At 38.9% G+C, this 17205-nt stretch overlaps 2 protein-coding genes across 2 annotated transcripts in view; one reads left to right on the forward strand and one right to left on the reverse strand.

Annotated features, from left to right (window-relative positions):
• Window positions 1-3337: 3337 nt before the first annotated feature.
• On the reverse strand, window positions 3338-11884 carry ace2 (angiotensin I converting enzyme 2). The gene is made up of 18 exons (XM_079482781.1): window positions 11638-11884; window positions 11251-11409; window positions 11049-11142; window positions 8819-8962; window positions 8523-8635; window positions 8316-8421; window positions 8058-8155; window positions 7652-7824; window positions 7184-7410; window positions 5774-5918; window positions 5573-5671; window positions 5254-5376; window positions 4985-5163; window positions 4780-4838; window positions 4590-4690; window positions 4396-4512; window positions 4084-4278; window positions 3338-3985 (listed from the first exon to the last, which is right to left on the reverse strand). Exons 1-18 carry the CDS (start codon window positions 11818-11820, stop codon window positions 3883-3885), a joined length of 2418 nt encoding a protein of 805 aa, XP_079338907.1. The 5' UTR covers window positions 11821-11884; the 3' UTR covers window positions 3338-3882.
• Window positions 11885-14422: 2538 nt separating this feature from the next.
• Window positions 14423-17205, forward strand: part of nhsb (Nance-Horan syndrome b (congenital cataracts and dental anomalies)) — a gene marked incomplete at both ends in the record, with an annotated part of 43120 nt that continues 40337 nt past the window's right edge. The window contains one exon of the mRNA XM_079483806.1: window positions 14423-14702. Within this exon, the coding sequence (XP_079339932.1) occupies window positions 14423-14702 (280 nt within the window). The remainder of the gene's footprint in view (window positions 14703-17205) is intronic.

A 17205-nucleotide genomic window follows, 5' to 3' on the forward strand; every position in this document is an offset into this window, starting at 1 on the left:
AGTTGCTGTGGCCAGACCGAAACCGAAGAGAAGATGCAGCATAGTTTTTTGTATACAGTATACAGCATAACTGTATACAGTAAACTCTTCTGTTGTTTTGTATGTAGACCACTGTATGTGCCACGTTGCGTTGGTTGGGATGCACACTGTACATTGTTTTTGTTGGAAAAATTAAATACATTTGTTACCGTGTATTTGTGTGTTCTGACTATAAAAACTATTTATATATATATATTTGAAGTATAGGAGTGTTGTAAAATATTTGTAGTACAGTATATATACTACAAATATTTTGCAACACACTTATGTATGTACTGTCTGTAGTATGTGTAACACTGAACCAAATATAGACCAAAGTCATTATGATGAATGGAGAAGTGTTTTCCATTCATCATAGTGTTTTACATAGAGCACATCAGTGTTCAACTGGTTCTTATAAATGTCTATTCATATGATGGTTTGTGTGTGTCATTTGAAAACAAAATACCATTTTGAGAAGAAAGAACATTGAATATAAAGTTTCATTTTGCAGGAGAATTGAGTGGTTTTGCCCATTGTGTTTGTGTTTTTTGATTTGTGTGTAGAGTTCTGAGAGTATGAGGCATGCTTTCAGAAAATGTGCGTAAACAATTGAGAAAAACTGTTATAAGTGATGTTGCAATCAATATTTCTAATTTTTAAGTGGTATTATGCTTACATTTTAACAGCTTGCACGGCAGTTGTAAAATTGTATGCAGAACGAAAGGATTTGTTCTTGAAGGGTTTTCTTCTGGGCAAATATGTCTGCCCATCCATTGGCCCACCAGGTTCACAGATATTCCTGGAGGACACAATGTCCGGTTTGTACCATATTATTGTGTGTTCAATTTATGTTTTGTCATCTTTCACTTTTATTCCCCTCTGATATATTTTTATTTGCAACAGTCATGCTTGTTTCTTATCTCAGGATTGTCTGTATTTCAGCCAAGATTTCAATCTACTCCTACATCATAGTGCCCATAAAGAAACAATTAGGCGTTCCAGTTTTGCTGAACTTTACAGCCACGGATAACTTCTTTACCTGTAACAAGCAGGGTGAAAAAAGGATTTTAACAGTTGCGGTGAGTTTAAATTCATTGCATATACATCCTAAAAATTCTAAAAATCCTAATTTGCAGCTAAACCACATTTTTAATGCTTCTTTCAGAGTTTCGACATAAACAAGCTACACTGCATTTCTGCAGATGATAAGGAGAAATGGTCCCTGGTTTTCCTCATGTCTCGATCAGCAGGAGGCCTTTATCGTTTTGAATCAGCTCTTCACAGCGGATGGTTTATTCAGATTATGGAAAGTGATGTTGTGAACATGCAAAAAGGATATCTGCCTGGATATGTAAAACCCAGCACCTATTTTTCCTTAATTGAGAGTGAGACCACAGAAATCATTATGCATTATAAAAAGTCTTGAATTTTAGGCATTCTAATATAAAACAAGTATATGCATCAGAGCCGTCGTAAGGCTGTGCCAGGTGTGCAACCACACATGGACTGGCGCCTGACCTGTTTTTCTTTTAGTTTCCCACCCAGCAAAATAACATTTATGATCTGATTCTGTCTTCCTCTGTCTATAATTTCATAACACATGAAAATATTAATAACATTGTATTATTAATTTCGATGTCCTCATGTACGTGTGTACTGGGTCAGGACTTGCTGTGCTAGTGTTCACTACTCTCTGGATGGGTTAAATGCCGAGGTCACATTTCGGGTGTGACTCACCATAACTGACAAATACGTCACTTTCACTCAGGGCTGGACTGGGACAAAAAAGAGCCCTGGCATTTTTACTCAGACCGGCCCACCACAATGGGTCGGACACAACCAACCAGTACACCATCCTTGCGGTCCCTGTAGATATGCATATCTACCATTCCCCCAAAAACCTACAAAGCTGAGAACTAAGTGCCATGGACCAGTGTACCAGTGCAAGTGGACCAGTGTACTCACTCACTCTCTCTTGACTGACTCCCTGGTGATAGACCTAGTAAGGGAAGCCAAACAATCCAATAGTGGGATGAGACAGCGGGGTATTACAGAGCTCGCGCCGTGCTGACACATGAGTCTATACACATGTGAAGTTCTTCAAAGTATCGATGCAAAACACTACCGTTTACTTGTACACTATTAAAGATAATAATAAAAAAAATTATGCATTTCATTCTGATTTCCTTTGTCTTCTGTAGGGAAAAACTGATAGACTTGTGTAAATGTAAACAAATGTAAATGTTTTTTAGGAATGAGGGGTTTCTTTATTGTACATTTAAATGTACGGTTTGCGCTGTTTAAATAACGTGTGCGCTGACGAGGAGTCGGCTGGCTGGGCAATTGAATCGCGCAGATGACATGTCAGCGCGGCGCGAGCTCTGTAATACCCGCTGTCTCGTCCCACTTTTGGATTATTTGGCTTCCCATAGTTCGCGCGAGTTGAAAGATCTGAACTTTGGCGAAAATTTGCGCCGCGTTTACGAACCAGGAGCTTGCTCTAGTAGGGACGTGATTATGACACAGCGAGCGGAGGCAGGAATCCGAAACAACAATGAAGGACTGCGCCTCTGAAGCATTTGATGGACCCAGACATGGCGCCGAACAAGTCTACGTCGTTCTTCAGCCTTCCATAGCACATAATGCGCAGCTATCCTCTCAACTAAATCCATGTCCACCATTTCGCAATTAGACGGGTGCCGCCTGACAGAAGCCCCTCCATGACGCGAATGAAGCGAGTAAAAGCAAAATGTTCAAGCGTCCAAATAGACGCTAATAGCGCGATTTACTGCGTTTGGTGTGAACACTCTATAAGACACTGACTGCATCTGACACGAGAAACTGGGGGGTGGGGGGAGGTGGAGTCTGTTAAGAGATGATTGGGCCAGCCAAGTGTCAGTATGGAAAATGAACCAATGAGCCGCTGTCCCTGCTTTATGGGCCAGTCGTTGGCCGATTAAAAAAAATATTATATTATATTATATCGGCCCCCAAGTGCGTCGGCCCACCGGGCATTTACCCGGTATGCCAGATTACCAGTCCAGCACTGCTTTCACTGAACATTTCCAAATGGCAAAAATATGAATGCTTTAATTCTTTTATCCTTTTCCCTTTAATCGTGTTTGTTCTTTGATTAACATTAGTAACAAGAATTACAGCAGCCAGCAGGTTTAAGAATGCAGCCCCTTTAAGAGCTATTGCTCGACACAAGCTGTGTCTCATTCCGTACGGCCTTGAGTCCTCCAGAGGTATCATCCTCTTAAGGATGCGAAATACAGAGGATTCTCAACTTAGAATTAAGTGTTAAAAATAAGAATTGTGTTCATAAAGCAAATACATTTTTATTTCTTTTAGAAAATGACTGATCGTTTGACTAGATAAGACCCTTATTCATCGTCTGGTATCGTAGATGTAGAACTTGCAGACGTATCCTCACTGTTTGCATGCAGTTAAACCACTGATGCAGTTTTAGTATTTTCGAAAAGAAAATCCTTATGTATACAGTATATATGTGTGTTCACATCCTCTCCATCTGCACTTTACTATTACGGTGAGCTACTCAAATTGTTGTTTACAAATTGAACTTTTTTTGTGAAATACTGGTTATAATACTTTTACTACTTTTAAAATGGTGCCATTTTGACAATATTTATAATTTAAACTATATTTACATTTGTATGAGCAACGTAAAGCTATTGTGTCACTTTAGTTCATGTATCATTCTTAATTTAATCCTCTTTTTCAAAATGTATTTGTAAACATGTCAAAAATGTATATTTTCTTCATATTATATTACAAAAGTCGCCACATGTAATGATAAAAGCTTTTTTCATGCCATCTGAAGGAGCATGTTGTGTTTCTTTACAGTCCTGTTAATTCAACATCATCTTCAAAGGCTTTGTTCATTTGGCCTTTGTCTTGTTCCTCGTAAGGGTTCATAGTGTTCTCAACTTTCTTGGCTTTCCTGAGAAGATTGGACATGAAACAGTTTAGTCATATTCAACACATTACCAATATTAACCAATGTGTAAAACTGCTGTGGTACCTCCCTTTGATACATACTTTTTCCTGTTGATTACCCCTGTGACCACAAGGTAGACCCCCATGCACACAGTTAATCCAATTACCACTCCAAACACCACCAGCCAAATTGTGATCTTTTCCTCTTTAGGTGGGGCCAATGTTGCCATCAGACCAACAAATTCCATTGTTTCATCACTAAGTAGAAATGCACTGTTGATACGTCCTCTAGAAAGCCTGTGACAGACAGCATACTGTTAAGTAAGGGAATTTCTCGATGTGGTCACAAAAATTTCTGATACCCTTATTGCAAACTTTTTATTTTCAGAAATTCACAAATAAAGTATGAGATACCTGATTGCCGCCTCCACTTCTGCTTTAGGAATAACCAGGCCTGGTGTAGTTGGATCCATTACCACGAAATAAAAAGAGATTCTGGGTGTTTCCTTGTATGTGTAGATATTCTCGGACCTGTTTGTAACACATGAGGAAAATAAAACTCATTACTGTGAAGGTGTAATTTGTGGATGAGAACCGACAGTACTCACATGAAATGAATGTCTTGCTGCTTTTCTTCCAAGTAGTACTGGCGCATAGCAAAAGCCATTGTGGACTTAAAGAGATACATTTCATTTGAATTCCAGGTGTACTACAGAAAACAATGAAGAATAATTAAATCCTATTACATTTGGACCCATATATATACATAAAATCCGTAAATAAACAAGATTGACTTACTGCATCCCCTCCCATAGCAGCTTTTAGGCTTATTCTGACTTTATAAGCATTTTCTGAATCTGTATACAAAATATATCGTTTTAATAAATGAAACACTTTCTTATAATGAATAGGCTAATAAACATCACATTGTAAATGTAAGTAGATCTGTGTACATGTATTTAATCATACAAATAAAACAGAACAGGTCAAATGAAATACTGACATGGGTCAGTATTGACATTCCAGTGTGTCTGTCTGTTATTCTTTTGGTTATCCTCTTTTAACCATTCCAGAAGAGTGCTGAAGTAATTTAGCAGAGGCCTGGAATCTATCTTTGTGGTTCCTGCAATGTCCTCCAGGGCACGGGTCCATGACATAGATCGGCCTAACTCAAGCATATGCCTGTGAACAGACATAGTTAAAGTCAATTTACAACAGTTCTGTTTATTCTAATATGTGCCTTGTAAGAGATAAACAAAGCATTCCTCATACCTAAGTTTGTTACCAGCTTTGGTTGAGTTTGTGATGTCACATTTGTAAAGCGGGCCAGTGTGTCCAGCTTCCTTACAAAGTGCCTCTTGAAATTGAAACTGATAAATAGTTCGAGTGAAGTACCTGTTTAAGAAAAAAAGAAAGGACAAAATTTTGTGTTTTGTTAACACATGATCATTTTAACTAGGCATTAGTTCCCTTCTTAATATAAATGGTAAAAATACAGATTGTTTGCATGAATTACTGTACATTTAATTGAATGTGCTTTATTTTTGCTGTGATACTGCATGTTCAAGTGTTGTATGTTCATACAGACTACCTGATGAACGAATAATCCCCAGACACATGGAAGAGTGCAGGTGGGTCACAGTATGACTCATCTCTGGGCACAGCCTCAGTGACACCAACTAGCTCTCTCCTGTCACATATGTTTTGTGATGAGCCACAAAGCAACCAATCATGTAACATCCTTGTATTTTTAAAGAAGATGCTGCCTGATTGTGATGATTCTATCACTTACTTCATTTCCCACCAGCGCAGCATCCACTCATCTTTGGGAATGGTCCCTTTAAACACTTGCCACCTCCACTCCTCCAGCATGTAGGTGAAGGGCAAAGTGGCAACGATGGTTAGGGCTTGTTTCAACAGGAAGTTTATTTCTGTCTCTGTGGGTAGAAACTTATGCTGTTAGATTTTAGATGAAAAAAAGTGTGAAAATACAAGGGAAAAATACAAATTCACATTTTGAGCGAACCTACAAACAAAAAAATCGTGTTTGCTATCTAATAAAAAATATTTGCTAAAGAACATATTGGGACACTGTGACATGCATTATATATATTTTTTAATAAAGTTTAAAACTTTTGGTTCTTTCAGGAGAAACACTTTGCGCGCATGCACGCCGCCTGTAAACATGTGGGTTTTTTCCGACCCCAATAGCGATCAAGTTGAATGATCAAGTTTGCTCATCTTACGGGTCAAAGTATAAAGATTTTGGTTATCATATATGATAAAAGGGGGGAATGTAATGAAAATTTTCTAATCTTGCTTCATGATATGTCTATGTTCTATGTTTTGGAATGTTATCATGTTTTTCTCTATGTTGTCATACCACTCTATGTTGTCATACCACTGCCTTTGTCTTCGAGCAGAGGCCAAGATGTTCTGTTTGGAATAACGGGCATCACTTCTCGTAAACCAGTTTGGGATTCTTGCTGGGGCAAAGGGAGGGGGTGTCACGTTTTAATCATATATATTATCTATGTGCAGGAGGAAAGAGCGCCTTTTCTCTGCCCCATGCACATTGCTTATGATGCAGACTAAACGACAATAAAATACTTTGCAAAGTACTTCCATTTTTCTCTGTGTATTGCGTTTGTCAAAAATTGACTCACCTAGATTAAGGAATAAGAAAATTCCACAACACCTTCTTGGATGAAAGCGTCTGCCAAATGAATAAATGAACATTGGCCTTAAAATGCAAATGCAGCACGATGGCATGTTAAATAAGCTAATGTTAATTGTGGCATATGGCGCTGCAAAAAAAAGATGTTCTTTGTTACGTTCTTCGCCAAGTGTGTTCTAAATGGCCAAAATTGCTCTACCTCCCCAGAGTGAGTAGGATATAGGAATGATCGCTTACGATTCGGACTGGCCCAAGAACAGCAACGTGAGGTTGTCGTATGTTCTCCAATGTATAAGTTACGTTAATGTGTTTCTTTAGTTTACGTATTTATGCGTTTAAACAACGGTTTTAATGCCAATATGCCTTTTGGCTGCTCATTTGCTCAAGAAAAGTAGCAAGTAGCAAGACATAGGTCATCCATTTCCATGGGGGCTCGGTCATTTTTGGTAAATGCTTGATCATTCCAAGTACATGATTGGTGCATGTTTTAAGTAAGCCAGTCAAACAGAGACAGTCGCACAGTACCATAGTCCTCCTTGAAATCGGCAGGTAGGAGGCCCAAGGCCTGCAGATGAGATGGCGTGGCTGCAGAAAGGGACATGATCTCTCCCACGGCCTCGTGAAAGCCTTCATTAGCGCCATCTCTCAGCAGGTATGGACGGTGACGGTAAGCCATCTGGTACTGGTTATGACCCATCTCATGGTGAACAGTTAAGAAATCATCCATGTTCACTTTAGTGCACATTTTGATCCTGAGACAAACAACAATAGCATTTCTAATTGCATAAATGTACGGTTTTCTGTTCAGGTATTTGTTTTTTTTGACAATATGAGGCAAAACAAAGTGACTGGAGTTAAAAATAATTTCGCATTATCCTATTTTTTTTTAAAACTATTCACACTAATAGAAAATTCTGATTAAATGGACGAGCAATGATCATATCCACAGGTTGATCATTACCAGGTATTCATACGTAACATTATCAGCCCCACCTGAAGTCCTCTTTGTTTCCCATATCCCATGCGGTAGGATGACACACCACTTTCCTTCCATCCTCAGGTTTCACAAACATCGAGTTATCCCAGAAGTTGTCAAACATCGCAGACATATTTACAGACATAAAGAATTTTTCTGCCTCTTTAAACAATCGCATGTCATCCCATCCCTGAAATTGACAATCGCTTTAATTCATTAGAAAGTAAAAATAAGAAAATATATAAAAAATCTGCTCCTTAATCTTGAAATAAACTTTAATTGCTGTAACTAAAAACTAAATTGATTTACAATTGAGATAACATATAATCTTTGATCAATGGAATAGACCTTTAGCCTGTATTTTTATACACATGTTAAGATAAAAAGGGCAAAGTATAGGAATAAAATGTGCACATGTCTTACCTCGGCCACCATTGAAGAGCTCACATCAATGTCAGGCTTTTCAGGGTATGGTACGGTGAGAGGATAAAGATTGGTCCAAAACCGTCCCCACATATCACCTGAAATGTTAAAAAAGCTAACTGATATCCCCATAATGAATCCAAGATATTACATTTATAAATATAATTTATTTGAATTTTTGTCTATTAAAATAATTTTTGGAAAATGCTTATATGTGAAACACTACACATGTTATGTCAATGATGGTTCATATATTACCTAGAAGGTGTGCAGGAAGACAAGCATCTAAGGCGATGTGACCAGGATAGACATTTTGCAGTCTGGATCTCACATAAGCATGAAGCTCTTTATATAAAGGTAAGATCTGGAGCATAACAGCATCTGTGAGTTTGGTAAACCAGGACCAGGTCGAAGTGTATTCTTAAAATGTATTATTAATGATGTAAGATGTTTTTCAGGACTGACCTCTTTATAGATTCGCCTGGCATCTTCCATAACTTGATCTCGGGTATAGCTGTATTTGGGTTCATCAGTGGTTTCATAATCCCCCCTCCAGTAATCTCCATGGTCAGCGTAGTCTTTGATAAATAATGTAGTGAACGTCAGTCTGATTTTTCTAAATTGGCCATAACCCCAAAACTGAATTTGAAGTTTCTCACCACCTCAGCTCTCATTGGTTAGATGTTATGGTACTATGAATTATCAATTTATCCACACCAATAAATTATTTTTAAAAACAGCATACTAAAAGAGACTCATACGGTTTAGTTTGGCTGCTTCATTCTCCAGGTCCACGTAATCCTCATACAGGGATCTCATCCGCTTCCCTGTCGCCACTCTCCAGTCCTCCCACACATGTAGACGTTCATAGTAGTCTCTACTGTTTGCCATAATGCTCTCTAGACCTAGTGAACACAACATGTAGTGTCAGATATTTTATTAAATGTTAAAATGTGTTGAAATGGAGCAAGAAGTGCAGGACGTGTACAGCTTTGTAAATCATGGCTATTATGATTTTACAGAAAATTGCAGATCTTTCTGAAGGATCACTGAAATTTATTTGTAGGTTTGGGGATTTGTTATAGAATTTTGGGAAAATCCTTAAGACCTCATCTGCTCTTTGTTACAGTACCTGATGACCAAATTTATCTAAATAGATTAGATATCTTTTTACCTGTCATATCCTCTTTTTTTGCTAATCATCATGATTGTCTTTGTTCTCAACAATGGACCTGAAAATCGAAACTGACAGTTCTCTTTTTCATTTTCTCTCACTTGTGCCATTCACTTCTCTGTGTGATTTAACTGTGCATTTTATTGATAAAATGTATATTAGACAGAGTAGAAAAATGTTGGATAATTGTATAGGACAGGGTTTCCCATGGGGTGCACTTTTAAGCATGTTTTTAACTTATTATACTGTAGAATGGATTATGAAATCTGTCTAAAGAATGTATTTAACTTTTATATTTTTAATGTCCAATGTGTACATTCATAATTAATTGACGACGCTTTGAAGTGATTCTAAAAGGAGTGAGGATATTCCAGGAAAGGAAGCGAGGAAAGGAAAAGAGGATGCACAAATAAGAATTACTTAAGAAACCCACATTGGACCCCTCTACTACCAACAGTTACAGACCTGTCTCTCCCATCCCATTTATTGCTAAAACTCTTGAAAGGGCAGTTTTCAACCAGGTGTCTTCCTACCTATCCCAGAACAAACTACTGGATGACAAGCAGTCTGACTTCAAAACAAACCACTCCACTGAGACGGCACTGCTATCGGTCACAGAAATGCGGCTAGCCAAGGCAGAATCTAAATCCTTGGTCCTTATTCTGGTAGACCTATCCGCAGCGTTTTACATTGTCAATCACCAGATACTGCTAGCAACCCTGCCATCTCTAGGAATCTCTGGCTCCCCTCTCTGCTGGTTCAAATCCTACCTCTCCGGCAGATCCTTCAGGGTGTCATGGAGGGGCTTGCTTTCCGCTGCTCACCACATGATCACTGCGGTCATCCGGGAATTGGTGCTTGGACTGCTGCTCTTTTCCATCCACACAACATCCTTGGGACCCATCATACAGGGCTTCTCATATCAATGTTATGCTGACGACACCCAGATCTACATCTCGTTTCACCCAGACGGTACCACTGTAGCAGCTCGCATAACAGCCTGCCTTGTAGACATCTTAGCTTGGATGAAAGAGCACCACCTCCAGCTGAACCCGGCCAGAACTACTTGTGTTTCCGGCACACCCCACGGTGCAACACGATCTCACCATCCAAAAGGGCTAATTTGACACCCCTTTTCATCTCTCTCCACTGGCTACCGGTTGAAGCCGTATCAGATTCAAGTCACTGATTCTTGCCTATCACTGGATCTGCACCGGCATACTTTAATACCCTCCTACTCTCCTAAACCCCACCAAGAACCCTGCGTTCAGCAAACAAGCGGCACCTTATAATGCTTTCTCATAGGGGCAGAAAATCCCTTTCTGGCCCTTTCCACTCCTTCCTGGTGGTACATTCTTCCAAACTCGGTCTGATCAAGCATATCTTTCACAACCATCAAAAACGACTTAAAACCCATCTCTCCTGTGCATACTTGACAGACAAATTAAAAAATTTAACGTAATGTACACTAACTTTTGTTGACGCTAGTAACTTTGTATTAGCACCTATTGTATTATTGCTTATGACATATCGCTTATTGCACCCTGAACTCTTTGTAAGTCGCTTTGGATAAAAACATCTGCTAAATGACTTTATGTAAATTGAGAAGCTATGTGTCTACAGTAGACAAGTTGTTTCCATTACTTTGAAAAATTTAAATAGCAAAGAAATGTTCAGAAATAGTAATTCAAGTAAATGATTTAGGTCAAAGGGGTTCGGCTGACAAAAAAGTTAGAAAAACTAGTAGAATACTTTCGCATAGACTGTAATTTTTCTAATTTTGTTTTAATAGGAATGGCATGTACTGCTGACAATACCTGGTTCCAAAGTCTGACAGTCAGATGGGTCGTCGATTTTACACACAGTCGCGGTGTTGTAAATAGTGCTCATATCTGCTAATACCCTCCTCAGCTGTAACACACAAGCCATATTTATCATATACATTTCTCAGAAAGCGATTTGCCATTATGATGTATGAAGACCTCAATGTGATTCCAAGAAAATCACTGTCATACTTACCTGACTGGCCTTATCGGGAGAGAGGGCCCCTGATCCTTTACCTTGGAGCTTTCTGAGCTGCAATTTAATCTCTGCATCACTGATCTGATCGATAGGGAAGGTACTGGAATCCTCAGAAATCTTTCCGTAGTACTCACTCCAGACTTTATATGCTTCAGCCTGTGAAAGAAGATTTGCTCATTATCGTGTGTTTTCCAAAGATATACATTTAGTCATTTCCAAAGATTAATAAACTTTTCTTTAAAAGATGGACTTTTAACATGGATCCATTCGGCAGCTAACTTTATCAAAACAAAGCAACCTACAAATACATTTATCAGTGTGTGATTGCTGACTTCCAGTTGAGGAAGGAAAACAGCGGAATATGTGGAAAGGGAGCATACTTACTTCTTTGTCTGCATTTTCCTGAGAGATGTCTGTATTATAGGCCCAGGATGCAAGGGAATACTGGTACACCAGATTAGATGCAACCTCATCAAATTTTCTTAAGAATTCCCTGGCGTTTTCCTCCACTGTCTGGGTGGAGGCCAGAGAGGCCATAGCCAAAAGCAGGAGCCACCGCGTACTCATCTCAACCGCTCTTGCCCTACAAACTGAAGCTGTTGTTGTCGCAGTGCATGGTTTTATCTAAGACACCTTATTGCTCTGCCCTTTGAGCCATGCCATGACAAAATGGTGCAACAAGTGCAGGTGGGATGACTCCTAGATGTTGCGTAACATTTTATGTGTTCATTTCTTATTGTTTAGAGACGTGATACACAGTTTAAATTTTGTTTTGGTGAAACTTGATTCGTCTTTTTTTGGTGCTTGTCCTCACAAGCCGTTCTGCCAAAATGGTGAGCTGGGTTTTATGGATTTCTGAGTGACTGTGCGCACACTGATATTCAGAGTAATGTGGGTGGTTGCTGGGACTGTACGGAATAAACCGAAGGTTCGTATTTGTGGTTAGGGTTTTTAAGAAGTGAAGTATAAGCAATAGTAACATTCTCACTGTTTACTGAACTAGCATGAATGAGCAATTAATGAATATTATAGAGATTATCTTAGGTTAATTGTTTTTTAATCAGTGTGGACGTAGTAATGGGCATGCTGTATCACTATCCAGTCCTAAATTAAATAAACAGATGTTTTGATTCTGTGTGTGCGTATATTTTCCACATTGATGTGAAAATACTAAGAGACCTCTGCCCTCTACGGGAAAGACAACCTTGAGTACAAGTGTGCACATAATCTGGGCCCATAAAACCATAAAAAGCATATGATAGTTTTATAAGGATATAGGAAATTCTGACTCCAAAAACATATCTTAACAATTGAACCTTAATAAACTGAATAATGAAGTTTGATTGAAGAGAAAGAGAAAAGAGAAGTGAAATCTCATGAATTAGGTTGAGAAATACATCTGTTAAATTTAATCTAGATTATTTCCTTTTTTTAAAAAAAAAGGTGGTTGGGAACATGTTAAAACATTAAATAACTAATATACTGAACATTTTTGAGAAACTGTGTAACTCTTTATTCAGTATTGGTCACTAAGGACCATGCGAAACATCCACTGCGAATGTTTAAGTAGAATTCTTATGAACTCTTATAGCAAGGATGTGGTTTCTACTTTATAGGTAAGTTTTTCATCTAATTTATGAAGCAGGATGTGGTTTCTGTTTCATAGATGTTTTATGGTTTGTAATGTAGATGAACTAAAGCCAAGGTCAGGTTATTTTAGTCAGATCTAGCACTCTTGCAGAATGTGTTAAAAGTTTTGCCAATAAGGATTATGATTTGTCATAACGCTCCCTGTTTATTCCTCATGTTCTTGATTGCCGTCCCAATTTCATGATCTGTCTGTCTTTGAGTGGGAAATATAATAACTATGATGTAACATTGATGTAGAGATGACAATGCAACTTATGAAGAAATGCTTCTATTTACACCATCCCGTTTTTCTCTACTGTTACTAGTTTTGAAATGCAACACATTTACTCGAATGTCCACTTGCAGATATACATCATCACCACCAAGTGGTGATCTCTCTTAGAGCTTACCCTCAGACATTTCCACGTCTGTCACTGATCCCACCAGAGGGCGCAATATACACACGAGCTTGTATTATGCTAGATATTCTAAGAGCGTGATGCGCATTATCGTGATTTTATTTATATATGAATTGAGGCTTATTATGGTGAAAAGGATATACAGATCCATCGTATAGTTTTTGGAATGTCAAATCTATCCAATCGTTCAGCTCAGTTTGCACATTTGAACCTTGTTTATGCGCTCTAAACCCTCAACAAAAGAGAGCACAAAGCCTATTTCAAACAGGACCACCAGCCTCTGTTTTATTTAAAAACCTCTACCGGCACATTGCTGCACTTTTGCCATTCTGCAACATTTGCAGTTCCACAATAGCGCACGTGTACTTTAGACTGTCACTTTTGTATCCTCTAGCAACCATTGAGGTGAATTAGGTCAGTCATTTTCTTTCTCAATCAAGAAAGATAAGATGAACAGTAATGTTATATTATATACTTTATACTTATGATACGAAAATGTTATAACATCTAACCCTAAATTGTAAAGGTAATCTTGTTGCTAAGACGTAACATTAAGAGAATATTGTGCACGTTCAGAAATAGCTGATCCATGATTTTAATCCATCAAAGCTCTAAAATGTAGCTAAGTGCCTTTATATGCATTTTGTAACGAATCCTATTGGAAAGACTTTGTTCGTGAATATTTATTAGCGTGCGATATTGGTCGTTACCACAAAACGTCATGACGCTTTTATTTATTTTCAAGAGGGAAGTCTTGACCGTAGGGTTAGTCATTTCTGTCACCGCTTGAAGTTTATCCAAACGGAGAACTCCCGTTCCTGGCGCAGGCAGACCAGTCCGTGTTTTGGCGTAGTCTCGCTCTCTCATTTTTAAAGCCACTTCAACCTCAGTCTCAAAGCTCTGAAAAAACCCCACTAGCCCAACGAAAGGCACAGGATCAGAGGATGAGCAGATATTTTCTGTGAGAAACCTCCATCCGTATGCGATCTCCTCTAACGGGAGAACTGAGGTGATGGCGGGTTGCGCGGAGGATTCGTGGATTTTTGCTTGACAGGCACCAGAATCTTGTTGGATTAGTTGATTTACCTATTTATGGGGGATTTGCTTGTATCTGATAGAAAATGCCATTTTCCAAACGGATCGTCGAACCCCAGCTGCTGTGCAGACACCCCGTCCCTAATGATGAAGGGTTACTATTCGAGGATCTGTGCTCCATCAGCAACGTGGCTCTATCCCGGACCCTGCGGCAGCTCTCCGATTTGGCTAAACACGCATGTTCCTTATTTCAGGAGCTCGAGAACGAGCTGGTGTCCACAAACCAAAGGGTTTGGGCTCTGCAGAACAAAATAGGCAAAATTCAGCAAACCGCCAATGCGCTGGATCCAAAACTGGAGGCTGTGCGTAAGTAGACCATTTGGGATTGCGCGTAAATTATGGGAGAGATTTCACATGGTTCACTGGGATGTTGTACGTATTATCTGTTCGCAATGAATGAATGTGGTGGTTATATGTGTCGAGTCACATGTAGGCACTGTCTCGAAGCCTTGCCGACCAAATTATAATGTGTCACACGCCTGTATGCGTAACCAACACCTGCACCATGACCGGTTGCGCTTTTTGCTCCGATTCGGAAAAAACGCAGGAATTTTGCCGTTTAAGACTAATATTTCAGTCGGTCTGTAAGGAGATTAAGCTATAGAGTCATTAGGAATTAGTACTGGTCATTTTCAGCAGATGTTTGCAAAGAGGGGCGTGTAGGGTCCATGGCTCCGGTCCGCTATTTCCATGGCTCTGCATATTAATATGGGTTAAATGCAACAGCTATCTTTGCAGATATGACATGATTTTTTTTACGATAAACCTGAACAAATACCTTCATCTTGAGATCATCGATATAAGGATCTAGAGTAACGCGAAATTTCATTATCACATTTGGCTTTGCAAGGGCATTGAAAAGATCTCAACTGTTTTTATGCTCATGTTTGCACTTTACTATAATGACAGTGCATGTACAGCTGGTTATGAAATAAGCAATTTTGTCCTCATTTTAGCACTGGATCCACCCTTAGCAGAACTAAAGGCTGGTTATTTTATGTAACTTTTTATAGGACGAAAATGATTGAAATGTCTACAGCTAAAATTAACTTCTCAGGTTGGTGGGTATATGGGTGTGGGGGAAAACAACATCCCAGTGGAAGATGCATCCACCACATATGAAAGGAGAAATGACAGTCTTGTCCAAACAGCAGCATGACATGGTGTCATCCATGAAATAAACATAATTTCGGATGCATGTGTCGATGAAATGAGGCACGTGAAAAAATATTATACAGCCCCAGCGCCCTTGTCAAGTCTCAGAGGAGATAGCCTCATGTGGATCATAGCCTCAGCACTGGTGTATAGCTTTAATTATAAGAGGATGTTAAGCTGCAGTGGGGATAAATCCGGTGCATGGATACAGCGCTGAAAAGATGGGTTGGATGCAGCGTTTTCCCCCTTTGCTTGGAGGCAAAGCAAGGCTTATGCAATTAGCTAGAATAGGAGGAAATACACTTCACTCCGGCCGATTCGATGTGCCATGTTTTGAACCCTGTAGGTCAAGCTCGGACCTGCTGAGTTATTGCCAAATAACCAAAACTATTTGACCCCACTCTAAAAAGGGCTGGGTTATTTTCAATCAGGCATTGAGTCAAATAAGAAAAACCCAGTCGTTGGGTTAAATGATCTCAGAAAAAGGTTTATATTTGACCCAACTTTAAAACAACCTTGCATTTTATGTTGAAAAAAACCCAGCGTAGTTAATTTATAACCTAATGGTTGGGTTCATCGCTTTTTGACCGAACGCTGGTTTAAAAAAGAGTGTTGTTCCAGAGGATCAGTCTCCAGTAGTGTGTCATTTTTGAGGATGTTAATTTGTTGTGTGACAGAGTTGATGGCATATTGTGGTCCTGTGGGTTAGCAGAATGAGTTTAAACTAGTGTCTGTTTTCCCCCATCTGACTAGACGGTAATAAATGTTCTTGATTTTAATTGAATAAATCAAATTTCTTCAACATCTCTTCGGAAAGGAACGTTGTAGGCAGCTGCTGTATCTCTACTATATTGTTTGTTTTATGGCTAGATTAGCAGGAACGATCCTAATCCTATAATTGCAGCTGTATTCCAGTGATAGCATGTGGTGCATGTGGAACGACACCCTCTTCTTTTGAATTTGAATAGATGGAATAGGGGACGCTCAGGAGCCTTTCATGTGGTTTTACTTTAATCGGGACCTTTGCTAACTTATATCTTTACTTTGAATGTCTTATTATTTTATGAAGAAGGAAAACTTTTAATAATAAATATTGTTAAACATAAAAAATGAAGACTTTCGAATAGACGTGAGGAATAAAATAAACAGTGTGTCTATATACAAACAATAGACAAAGCATAAAACTGCCAGTGCAACATGCTGTACGATGACAATTGCGTGTCTTATAATAATTGTCATAGTTTTTAAAGTGGCTGGAGTGAGGTGGATTATTGAGGTGTATGTGCATAAAATGATGCAATGTATGTGCAATGAATTGGGTGGGGGGGATTTCTATCTGCCAGTATGTTTATTTTATTAATGCATCTGTTAGCAGATTGAGCACTGTGAGCTCTGTGTACAGAAAGTCTTACAGTGATGCCCCCAATTACGTGTGTGTGTGTGATATTCATTGATGAAATACACAAGTAGTGCAAAATCGGATGGTCTGTGAACATAAGTGGGAATCTCACGAAGAATCACAGTATATCTGGTCTTAGAGGCTGTTTACATGAGACCGTTTTCATCTGAAAACGCAAAAAGAATTATGCGTTTTGGCTGTCAGTTTACATGGATAAAGTGTTTAAGGGGACGCAAACTTTTGAAAACGGATCTC

Source organism: Barbatula barbatula (assembly GCF_947034865.1).
Source record: "Barbatula barbatula genome assembly, chromosome: 20".
Classification (NCBI taxonomy): domain Eukaryota; kingdom Metazoa; phylum Chordata; class Actinopteri; order Cypriniformes; family Nemacheilidae; genus Barbatula; species Barbatula barbatula.